This window comes from Leucopleurus acutus (genome assembly GCF_964270905.1).
Source record: "Leucopleurus acutus genome assembly, chromosome: 1".
Lineage (NCBI taxonomy): Eukaryota > Metazoa > Chordata > Mammalia > Artiodactyla > Delphinidae > Leucopleurus > Leucopleurus acutus.
In genome coordinates, this window is record NC_139142.1 from 28,181,393 (window position 1) to 28,193,836 (window position 12,444).

At 47.3% G+C, this 12,444-nt stretch overlaps 1 protein-coding gene across 1 annotated transcript; it reads left to right on the forward strand.

Moving 5' to 3' along the window:
* Positions 1-229: 229 nt before the first annotated feature.
* On the forward strand, positions 230-12,099 carry FAM161B (FAM161 centrosomal protein B; the record flags this gene model as incomplete). Its single annotated transcript, XM_082841476.1, has 9 exons — positions 230-283; positions 2,610-2,929; positions 3,702-4,252; positions 5,811-6,157; positions 6,644-6,771; positions 8,657-8,821; positions 9,048-9,147; positions 10,579-10,721; positions 11,782-12,099. 9 exons carry the CDS (start codon positions 230-232, stop codon positions 11,918-11,920), a joined length of 1,947 nt encoding a protein of 648 aa, XP_082697602.1. The 3' UTR covers positions 11,921-12,099.
* Between the last annotated feature and the right edge of the window lie 345 nt (positions 12,100-12,444).

Consider the following 12,444-nt stretch of genomic DNA (forward strand, 5'->3'; position numbering starts at 1 on the left):
CGGAAGTATAACGTGCAAAAAGAATAGGCCAATCAGAAGACGAACTTTGCCTGCTTGGGCGGGATAGATTAGAGGCTGCCTGGGAAGGGGACTGGTTCGTGTATCCGCCTCGGAGCCAATCAGAGGCCCAAGCTAGAAAGGGGAGGAACCTGACCCGCTTAGCTTGCACCTCCACTGCCGCTGTCATCCCCGCTGTCTCCGCCGCTTCTGTCTCTTCCCCGCTGAGAAGATGACCGTGGGGAGGTCTGCGGGAGCCTCCGGCGGCGCTCAGTGGAACCGTCAGGTGAGGGGAGAAAAAGAAGGGGAGTTATCGTGTCTGCGCCCCGGAAAGGAATCCCTAAGAGAGGAAACTGTTTGAAGTTGCCTTGGAGACAGACGGCAAGGGCGTGTCACAGGGGCGTGGGATTAAAACGGGCAGTGTTTACGGATGTGGAGGCGGACTCCGGGACCTGAACCTCTTGAGCCCTTACGTCAGGCTCTTTATAGAACCATAGAAATGGCCCCCAGTTCCCGCTTATCCTCTCAACCACCCCAGGACTAATAGCACGATTGTTGTTTCCATTTTGTAGAAGAGAAAAATGAGGCGCAGAGAGATTAAGAAATTTGCCCCCAAATTCATAGAGACAAAGTAAATTGGTGGTCGCTTAGGGGTTGGGGAATGAGGAGAGTTAGGGAAAATAGGGAGTGACTGCTAAATGGAATGGGGTCTTTTGGGGGGTTATTAAAATTGATTGTGGTGATGGTTGCACAACTCTTGACTATACTGAAACCCACTGAATTGTACACTTGTATGAATTGTATAGTAGGTGTGAATTATATCAATAAAGTCTTTTTTTTTTTTTTTTTTTTTTGCGGCACGTGGGCCTCTCACTGTTGGGGCCTCTCCCGTTGCGGAGCACAGGCTCCGGACGCGCAGGCTCAGCGGCCATGGCTCACGGGCCCAGCCGCTCCGCGGCATGTGGGATCTTCCCGGACCAGGGCACGAACCCGTGTCCCCTGCATCGGCAGGCAGACTCTCAACCACTGCGCCACCAGGGAAGCCCAATAAAGTCGTTTTTTAAAAAAGGAATTCTCCTAAAATCACACGCTCTTTAGTAGCAGAGCGAGGGCTAGAGCACATACATACCTTTGACTCAGAATCCAGTGTTCTTTTCAGTATTAGAGCTGGACCCAGTTCAACCGTCACCAAGTGTCACTTGGAGGCCTGCAGCGGCCCTTCCCAACTGGTTTCCAGCTGCAACCAACCAGTCACCCTGTGCGGTCCCATCATGGCCCCAGCCTGCTTCTTTCAGGATATCTCTTGCTACTATCCTCCAACCACACTGGCCCTCTTTCTACCTCTCCAAAAGTCCAAAATTTTGTCCCTGCCTCAAGATCTTTGTATTTGCTTTTCTTCGAACCCCAAACCCACTTACCCCAGATCTTAGCAAGGCTGGAGTTTTTCTCACCAATCAGGTGTCAGTCTAAAAGTCCTCCGCAGTGAGAAAGTAAAAATCATCCCAGGACTGGGAAAGTAAAACTCAGACTGTAACAGACCCAGATGAGGCCAGCAGCAAGATCAGCAGAAATCAGTATTTCTCACAGGGCCACACTGTACCTGCAAAATGACTAATACCCCATACTTCTAAATGATTATGCTTACTTATCAATTACTTACTCAGCCCTACTTTGCTCTTGTCACCTTTTGAGTAAAAATTGCTCATTCACCCACTTACTAAACTGTGCCCTCTTTCTGACGGCATCCATCCATCCTTGCTTCCCCTAACCCTCCTCAGAATCATTCAGGACAAGCCAACCCTAGAAAAAGCCCCCTCCCCGTGCCAAGTTCCCTATACTTTCCCATGGTATGCTGTAGCAAATTAATAAACCTAGTTCTGATTACAGGTACATTCCTAGTGGTCTTTATCTGATGGGCTTTTATCAACAGAAAAGCGTCCCATAGCCACTCCATCACTCTATAATCTCACAGTTTCATTGCTTTTATTGGATTTATTACCATCTTACATTAGCTTTCTCCCTTCACTAGGATGTAAGCCTCATGAGAGTAGGGACCTTGTTTGTCTTGTTCGCAGCCTAATACTCAATGCACATGAGGCACCCCATAAATATTTTCTGAATGAATGGAGTATTTAAGCCCAGTTGGATTTCCCACTTTCTAGGACTCTTTCAGCTCGACCACACTGTCTCTCCTGTTAATTACTCATTCCTAGTAACAGGGTAGGAATTAGCTAGAATATGAGGAAAGCAGCGGTATAGACAAGGGAAGCAGGAAAAGGAAGATTGGCAACAAGTAGGTAAAACCCAAGTAGGGCAGGTCCCAGAGTGTGGCCAAAGTTACAGGTAGGATTCCTGGAGAGCAGGGGTGCATGGTGAAGGTAGGTTCTCCATAAATGCTCACCGGACTGCATGAACCAACTTCAGCTCTCTGCTTCCCTTTCCCACCCTTCAACCAAGCACACCTCATTTACCAATATGTGAAATTTCTTTAAAGCAAGGAACACATTTTTTCTTTGTCCCCCGCCTCAGTCCCTAATGTATACTTATTTAAAATGAAATTAGTAGTTTTTAAATCACAGTTTGACCCACAGTCTTACTCTATTTCATTTCAGATATTTCCCCCCAAATCCTCCTCAGACACAGAGGCAGAAGAGGAGCTGTGTGGGAATGGGCTGGTTTTGCCCAGGGCTGGCAAACTCAGTGAGTTCATCAGCCCAGAGGAGGAGACAGATTCTACTTCTGACTCAACTGCAAGTTTTTACGAGACCCTGCAGGCACTAAGGCAGAAAGACAGGTGGTGCCTGTTGGAATCCCTTTATCTGTCTGACCCAGACAGTGATGAAAGCCTCTCTAAAGATGATGAGGACCTGGAGAGTTTCTTCCAAGACAAAGGCAGGGGGAAGCCACAGGTGCAGTCCCCCCCCTCTCCGAGGTAAGGCAGTGCAGTTCAACAGCTGCCTCACTGCACAACTCTGGCCAAGTAACATCATGACTCTGGGCCTCACCTTCCTCCTCAGTAAAACAGAGACCACTCCTGCAAGTGCCACCTACCCAGGCTTCAGCCCAGAATCAGCCAAACGTGTTCTGATTCCTACCCAGCAGTCCTGAATCACTTTGGGTAACCTTGAGTCACCTGAAGGTTTGGGATCAATTAAAGAGATGCCTTTCCCAAATATACTACCTCCCTGAGAATGGCAACAAGGTCCATTTCCCTTGGCCAAGCCCTGCTATATGCATATATACTTTATCTCATTTAATATTTACTTTCTCCTCCCAATCACCCTGTAAGTAGATACTATTTTTGCCATTCTACAGATGAAGAAATTGAGGTTCCAAGAGAACCTTGCTCAAGGTCACACAGCTGGTCATTGTTTGAAGCAAGATTGGAACCTGGGCCTGACTCTAAAGGCTTCCTGTGCACGAATGCACTCTTCTCTCTACCGAATGAAAATATTAAGAGTGCAAAGGGCAATTCTCAGGTCCATTCTAAGGAGAGACTTTCTACTAGGGCTGCTAGGATGGCCTGTGGGAAGGAGAGAAGCCTGGTTGAGAAAGGCGCAGGCCTAGAGGCCTGTGGGGCTGCAATGTGAGGCTGAGAAACTAACTGTGACCTGCTGGAAGGGAGGGGGAAGGAGGAGGATCTTGGAGGAGCCGGGCCTCCTGGCCCCCCGTCCTCCACGCACAGAGCTGCTCTCTTCCCACAGGTGTGGCTCCATGAGGCACTGCAGCTCCTTGAGCAACCTGCCCTCCGATCTTCCCAAGGCTCAGCCTCAGCCACCCTGCAGCTCCAGGCCTCCCTCCCAGCACAGAAGCATCAGCTCCTGGGCTTCATCCATCACCGTCCCTCAGCCGTTCCGCATGACGCTGCGCGAGGCCTGGAAGAAGGCCCAGTGGCTGGCCTCCCCTGCCTCCTTTGAGCATGAGAGGCAGAAGGCCCAGAAGCAGGGCCAGGAGGAGGCCGAGTGCCACCGGCAGTTCCGGGCACAGCCTGTGCCTGCGCACGTCTACCTGCCCCTCTACCAGGAGATCATGGAGCGCAACGAGGCACGCAGGCGGGCAGGGATCCAGAAGAGGAAGGAACTGCTCCTCTCTTCCTTGAAGCCCTTCAGCTTCCTGGGGAAGGACGAGCAGCGAAAGAAAGCCATTCAACAGAGGGACCTGGTCGCCACAGCTAAGGCCAAAGTCCCCAAGCAGAAGGCCATCAGGAGGATCCCCACAGCCATTCTGGAGCCAGCCCTTGGGGACAAACTCCAGGGTAAAGACATCCTTGCCTCCTGCCTGCCTCCTGCCTAGGGGTACCAAGCAGTGCTGTGGGGGTTTAGTCGGGCTCAGGGGTCACCCTGGCTTGGAGATGGGCTGTTCGGGCAGACCCGCTAGAGGCCTTGCTCAGTGCAGGCCACGGGGTAAGGTTGGATCTGCCCATACAATGGGGGCGCCTAGTCGGGAGAGGAGTAGGAGGCCCCGGGTTCATCCCATTGACCTCACCTGGCTCAGTGAGTGGATACGAAGGCCTCTGCGGCAGCACGGGTACCAGAGCAGAGAACCAATGAGACATCTGAGTACCAGCCTAGGCCCGCGCCACCACTAGCCAGCTGCCCCAAGGAAAGCCCCCCACATCCTGTGAGGTACTCATTTCAAGACGCATAGCTCAGTTAAAGGACTCTGGCTTTATTCGCTCATTCCGTAGCATGCGCCACGTCCCAGGCGTGAATAAATAGACGTGGAGTTTGCGGACATGGGAGGGAGACCAATAATTACAAATGTGACAAGTCACTTGCAGGAGTTAAAGGGGGAAGCCTAGGGGTCCAATGTCACCTATAATAGAGGGACCTGACTTAGAGTGTGGTGGGCGGTGGGAACAGTTAGGGAACGTCCCGAGGGAAAGTGAGCACTGACCCTGAAGGAGGAGCCATGGTGAATTCAATGAAGAGGGAAGAAGAGTGTACCAGGCAAAGGTAATAGCATGGAGGTAAGAAAGCTGAGCACACCCAAGGCATGGAAAGGTAGAGGGGAGACAGAAGAGGAGCCGGGGGTGGGACAGACAGGCACAGGCCAGACCTGGGGCCTTGTAGGCTATGGGAGGGAGTTTGGACTTCATCCCAAGGGCAGGGGGAGCCACTGAAGGGTTTTAAGTAGGGTGGCTCACGATCAGATACGAAGCTCAGAAAGCTCACTCTGCTGTGGGGATAATTGTAGGGGGACAGGCAAGTCCAGAGGGATGTTGATCTGTAGGAGCCTATTTCAGTGATTCAACTGAGAAATTATGAAACTAGTAGCAGGGAGGATGAAAAGAGGCTGGACCGGAGAGCGGTTAAAGAGGAGGAGGCGGCAGGACTGATGAGCGAGGAGAACGTGAGAACAATGTGGGCAGTGGGCTTGGGCAGTTGGGTGGACGATGGGGCCTCTGCCTGAGAAGGGAGACCTGGGAGAGGAGCAGGTGACTGGCCCATCCCTCCTGCTCCATCTCTGAAGAAGGAACCATAGAAAGTGCTCAGTAAGTGTAAATGGTAGCTGCTTCTGCAGCCTGATTGGCACACAGCAGTGGTGTCCTAGTCAACATTCATTAAGGCACTCTCCAGAAAAAAAAAAGGAAGTTGATTTGCAGTGTTTGCCATTTTCATGGTATAAATACTCCTATCCTGGCCAATTTCAAGCTTTCCACACGATGCCAACTAGCTCGGAAAATTCCTGAAAAGTTAATGCTGAGTTCCAGCACACTAACTGCGAGTGTTTAAGAGGGAAAGCTCACCACACCTTTCGGTTTGAGGCTTGGTCCCTTCTCACCCCTTGCTCCCCTGACTTCTTCTCCACAGAAGCTGAGCTCTTGAGGAAAATTCGCATCCAGATGAGAGCCCTGGACATGCTCCAGATGGCCTCCTCCCCCATTGCCTCCTCCAGTGGCCGGGCTGACTCACAGCCTCGAATAGCCACCCGGACCCGGGAGGAGAAGCTTGGGTTTCTGCACACTGACTTTGGATTCCAGCCTCGGGTGAATCCTGCTGTCCCTGACTATGAAGAACTTTACAAGGCCTTCCAGAAAAGGGCTGCCAAGAGAAGAGACACCAAGGAGGTGACTCGCAACAAGCCCTTCTTGCTGAGAACCACCAGTCTGCGTCGTACTCCTCGGCCCTGTGATGCTGCCGCCTCTGAAGGGAGGAGGGTGAGAGCCCAGGCCACTGCAGGAGGGTCAGGGCTGAGGCCCTAAACACAGGAGGCGCCAGGTCTCAATGGAAGGCACTTCTCATGACACTTTTCTATCTTAATTTTTTTAAAACACCGGCTCAGCTGTAAGCAGATCCACGGTTCCTAAAAATTTAAGACCACAAGAATACTTCCCTTCCTTCCCTCTCTGTAGAGGGATTTTTCAGAAATAAGTGCAAGCAAGTCTGGAAGGCAGGGAGTTGGGGTCAATTGCCATGTCCCAATACCAATTCCAAAGAATTCTTCTCATTTAATTAAAAACTTTGGGATTGATATCCAAGTCTTGCCCTGTTTAACTAAACTCAAGATCTCATTACCCTTGCCTTAACCCCAAGAAAGAACTGAAGATTCTCTCTGACTAGTCCTTCGCTAAAACTGAATCCTAGTTAAGATAGAAACTAATTGCACGTGCTGTCCTACCAATATTAGCCTTCATTTCTTCTAGGAATCTCCACAGCCACCCGGCACACCCCTGCCAAGGAGTCATTCTCTGAGTGGGCTTGCTTCCCTCTCTGCCAACACCCTCCCCGTGCACATCACAGACGCCACCAGGAAGAGGGAATCTGCAGTCAGGTGAGTGGTCAGGCTGCATGAGACCCACAGTGCTCAGATCTTAGCCCCAATGCTGGAAAGCACTCCGCTGCTGGGCCTTCTCTCCTGTTTATCAGAGAGACCGAAAGGGGTGGAAGGGGAGTCTTGATCAGGACAGGAATTCATGTGACTCTCCACACTTAGTGCTGGAGAACACTTAACCATCACTCAGCCAATATTCATGGGGGACTCACTTTGTGCCAGGCACAGCATTAAGGCTGGAGATACCTTATAGAACCTATAGTTTAATATCTAGTCTGAAATACAGAAAGGCAAAGAAGCAACTATCACATCTTGTGAGTAGCACAATGATGGGGAAATGCAGGGGACTGTGGCGGGGAGGGGCGGGGGCGGGGGCGGGCACTGGGCAGCCTGGGTCTTTTGTAATAGATGCCTGAGGTGAAACCTGAAGAATGAGAAGTCAGCCAGACAAAGGCTGGAAAGAAACAAGTTTCCAAATAGAATAACATGCGTAAAGACCCACTGGTGAAAGAGGAAGGAAGCATTAGGAACAGGAATTCAGAGAAGCCTGAACCTGTGTGTGTGACCCTGCCACAAAGAAGATGAGGCATCCATCGCATAGATTTGAGATTCTCTGAGATTCATCTTGGGGAACTATTAGAAGTCGGTTGGGAAGCAGGAGCCTCCTTATTTTTAACTCTTTAACTGACCTGACTCTGTCATGGTAGTCTCATCCAGACAGCACCCCAGCAGGAGTTCCTCCACTAGGCCTCTGAGCTGAAGTCAGCAGGAGAGGTCATGCTGTAACTGGTGGCTTAGCTCTGGGAGAGGACTGGCATCTCAGTGCCTTCCTGTGGGGCTCACAGAGGAGTACATGGAATCTACTTGGCTCTTTAAGACCCACAACAGGGATTTTGGAAATGTATTTAGAATCCAAGGTATACTCCCTCCTTCCTCAAATTTCACAGCGTTACTGAATCAAGGCTAAATGCATCAGAATCCTGAGGTCCCACTACGATAGGTCTCATGAACCAGACAGTGGCCCACCTGCAGAGAATGTCCATATCTCCGTTCTGGCAATAGGGAGTTTGACATATTAGCAGATTAAACTGTCATGCCCTCCTTCCTAATAAGTCCATTTGAATATAAACACCCTACTGCAAGAGTCTTGACTGTTTTTTCTTTTGGTAGAACTCTCCATAGTACCTTGTAGAATGATATTTGTACAAACTAAGTGCTGCTGGTTGACCCCAAATTGTGCATTGAGGGAGGCCCATTTCCAGTTCTCTGTGGAAATGCAGGTTTGTATTCCCAAAGGACCATGGACCCAGGCACCTTCCAGCCCACCATTTACAGCACAGTTGTCAAGGGCAGAGGCTTGGGAGTCAGACATCCTGGTTCTAATCTTGGCTTTTCCACTGGCATGCTGGGTAGCTTCAAGCAAGTGGTTTACCCTCCCTGAGGGTCAATCTTGTTGCCTATAAAAAGGGAGACTTACAGTCCTTACCTCACAGGGCAGCTATGAGAATTTACAAAAGCTAATGGCTATAAAGCACTTATTGGTGCCTGTCTGCACGTGGTTCAGTGTAGGTAGCTCAGCAAATGGTAGCAATTAGTATTATTTTGTTTCCAGATGGCAGGACACCTGAGTGTAAGAATATTTTAACTCATGTTTTTCAGTTCAATTAATGAACTTCTCCTGGGGTAGAAACTCACTGTCCATAGTGCTGGGAAGGCTTCATCTGCCAGTGCATTTAATCCGGAATCTTATTCTTTCTGAAATGCCAGTGTGGTAAATTACTCACCCATTCATAGAAAAAAATGACTTTCCAGAGAGGTTACTAAGATTGCTTTTAAGTATACCCAGGTTGGTCATTTGTATTCTTTTTTTGCCTCTTCCCTTTAGAAATTCACTTGAGAAAAAGGACAAAGCAGATCAAAGTACTCAGTGGTTGGAGATGCACAAAAAGAAGTGTCAGGCGATATCTAAATCTGTGACCTTGCGTGCAAAAGCCATGGATCCCCATAAAAGCCTGGAGGAGGTGTTCAAAGCAAAGCTGAAAGAGAATCGGTCGGTGTCCTCCGTGTGTCTAAGGAATAACTATCTTGGGAGCCATTTGCCTTGAAAATGGCAAAATGGGGTTATTACAGTAGGCTCCTGTAAGCATAGAGTCAAGGATTTTGCCAGGCAGTTAGGAATTTACCATGTCTGTGGGAGTTATTCCACTTAACTGAAATTAAAGGTATTCCGGATTGGAAAAACCTGGAATTCATTCTAAAAATCTTGTTAATTCCAGGAACAATGACCGTAAAAGAGCAAAAGAGTATAAGAAAGAATTGGAGGAAATGAAGAAGAGAATACAAATAAGGCCCTATCTCTTCGAACAAGTTACCAAGGTAAATCTAAACCGTCATTCACTTTCTGTCTTAGATGAAAGGGCTTTTAGAAATTACGAAACAGCTTAATATCTGGGTATTAAACACTTCCTTTAGGCTCAGATTCTAAATTTGGCTCATTTTATTACTACCATCTTTCCCCAAAGTAAGTAGTGCACTGGTGAACATTGGACTGATTTCATCCAAGACTGGATTCCAAAGGCATCTATAAAGGGATATTTCACTTCCTGGGGTTTTCTCTATAGTCTAGCCTTCAGCTTGAATCAGAGTGGGGGTTAGATCCCAGGCATACAATTGACAGTTTGGCTGTGTTGGAGTATCTTTAACTTGCTACTGTCATGTCTCCTCCTGTAGTGCTGGTGCTCTGGGCACCCCCAGCCTCTACAGCTGTGGCACATTTATAGATCTTCAGGGGTTGAGATGCTCACAAGCACCCCACAAGGCCTCTTCCAGATTAAGTGGCTTTCTGGCTGGAAGAGTCACTTTAAGATGTTCTCTAGACTCCTAGGGAAGTTGGACACAGTTGAGATCTCCCTAAGGAAGCTCTGGGGCTACTTGAACAGTAAAGGCCACCATCCCAGATAGCTTTGAGCTGCATCAAGCTCTGTAGATCTCTCTCCTCTCCTGAGTTTCAAACAAAGTTGGCATTCCCTAGTGACCTGGTTCCAAATGTTGGGCATTATCTGTCCTATAGCCAGTGCATTATTTAGGCATTTCCTGGGTCCAGTCCTTCCCAATCCCCTACATATTACACACACACTGGACTGTCTTGGATTTACTTAGAAACTTGCATTGCTAAGTAAAAATTTCTCATAATGACGTTTGCTCTTCATGTTAGCTTTTTCCTAGCAAGCTCACTCTCAGATCTCAAAAGATCTTTCACCACTCTAGGAAAAATGCAAAGTACTCTATATGACTTTGCTCTTGAACACTTAAACAAACAATAACCTTTTTTCTGGTCTACATGCATACCATCCAACCTGTTAAGAATGTTACAAGTGCAGCTTATTTTCAATTTGTTATATTTCAGTGTTCCTGATGATGGTTTGGTTGCTTTTAAATGTTAAAAATGTTTTTAGTCTATCTTTTTCATCTGGGTCTCACTTGGTCTTCCAAAAATCTAAATCCTTGCCTCACAAAGGTGTGGTTCCCAAAACAACAGTTGGCATCTCCTGAGTATTAGAAATACAGAATTGCAGGCCCCATCTGAGAACTACCTAATAAGAATCTACATTTTAACCCGATCTTCAGGTAGGTTCCTATGTACTTTAAAGCTTGAAAATAAGGCTCTAAGTAATTTTCATACAAATCTGTGTCCAGCACTACTGGGGGGGGGGTGGTGGAAAAGCAGTATTATAAGCATACAGATTAAGCAAACAATTCAGAATTATCTGGTAATTCAGCTACAGCAAATTAACTTCCATTCCACAGGACCTTGCCAGGAAGGAAGCAGAACAACGGTATCGAGACACCCTGAAGCATGCTGGGCTGGATGAAGACTTTGTGAGGAACAAGGGTCAGGGCAACCGGGCTTTACAGTGGAAGGAGCAATCAGAAGTCCGTGATTGTCCCAGGTAATCGGAGATACTGCTGTCATCCTGCAGCTCTCAAGTCGCATCTCTAGTAATGCCACTCGGAGGAAGCTTTAGAACAGTCACTCATATTTTGAGATCACAATCCTGTATTTATAGAATACTAATCTAGAGATCTCCAAGTAACACATTTAAATTTGGTGAGTAGTGCAGTTGTGAATAAAATATAGCTATTGTGTATTAGGTCTAGATTCCTTCAATTTGAAACAGATCATTTTTCCAATCCCAGTCCAATGCCATCAGTCGAAAGTACTTCTACTTCAATTCTGAAGAAAAATCATGTATATTTTTACTTCCTATAAAATGATAAACTACACTCTTCATTTATTTTACTTATTGGGTAAGTGAAAGTAAAAACCATTACAGGGCCACAATAAAAGCTGTAAATATCCTGTACAATCAAAGCCTTTCTTTTCCCCTCAGCTTGGTCACCATGGCTTGTTCAAATCTAGCTTTTTTAAAATAATAAATTTATTTATTTATTTATGGCTGAGTCAGGTCTTCTTCGTTGCTGCACGCGGGCTTTCTCTAGTTGCGCTAAGCGGGGTCTGCTCTTCATTGCTGTGCACAGGCTTCTGACTGCAGTGGCTTCTCTTGTTGTGGAGCACAGGCTCTAGGCACGTGGGCTTTAGTAGCTGTGGCTGTGGACTGTAGAGCACAGGCTTAGTTGCTCTGTGGCATGTGGGATCTTCCCAGACCAGGGCTCGAACCTGTGTCCCCTGCATTGGCAGGCAGATTCTGCACCACTGCACCACCAGGGAAGTCCCAAATCTAGCATTTTTTAAAAGCAACTCACTAGCACCACCTCCTCCATTGATATCATATAAGTCAAAGGGAGAAAAGCACAGTATTTCTATTACTCTAAATTTTGTTTCAAGTCCTAGTAGCCCTTCCCCTAATTCCTATCTCAGTTTTCCCCCTAGAAATTTGCCTTTATACCCCATACAAAATAATGATAATGTTGAAACGATGCTTAAGCCTTACATGATGCTTCCTTTGATTTAAAATTTAAAATTTTATAATTCTTTAATTTATTCTGCAGCACTCATGAAACTACAAAACTCGGCATCAGGAATCCACGGCAGGATTTAGAAGAATCTCTAGAACAGCCTACAAGCCCCAAGAAAGAACTAGAGGAGCTGTCTTATGAATTACCAGATAATCTCAAATCATTTGGTTAATCAGTATACTTAAAACTACTGCTTTCGAATAATATCAAGCAGCTACCTTGGGGTTGAGTCAAGGCAGGCAAAACTTGGGTTTTGAGTCATGGTTACTTTTGGAGAATGGGGGAAAGAAAAGTAAATAACAGAGAATGGGCCAAGTAAATCAAAGTGGAGAAGTTCAGGGTAGAGGGATCAGAGCTAATTAAGGGTTCTTGCTTTGTGCCTCACACTTAAGCATACAGGTACAGAAAAAAGGGCATAAGCCCAAATGCCTACAGAGGCTAGTCAGGAAACACATGGGTCAAATGGGCTGGCTGTCAGATTAGTAGGAGATAGTAGAGACTAGAGAATATCAACCCTGATAGAATACAGGCCCAGAATTGCCAGATAAACCACATTTTCAACAGAAACCAGAAATGTGCATGTCGGCAACTAATTTAAAACTTACTGGGAATTCCCTGGCCGTCCAGTGGTTAGGACTCCACGCTTTCACTGCCAAGGGCGTGGGGTTCAATCCCTGATCGGGGAACTAAGATCCC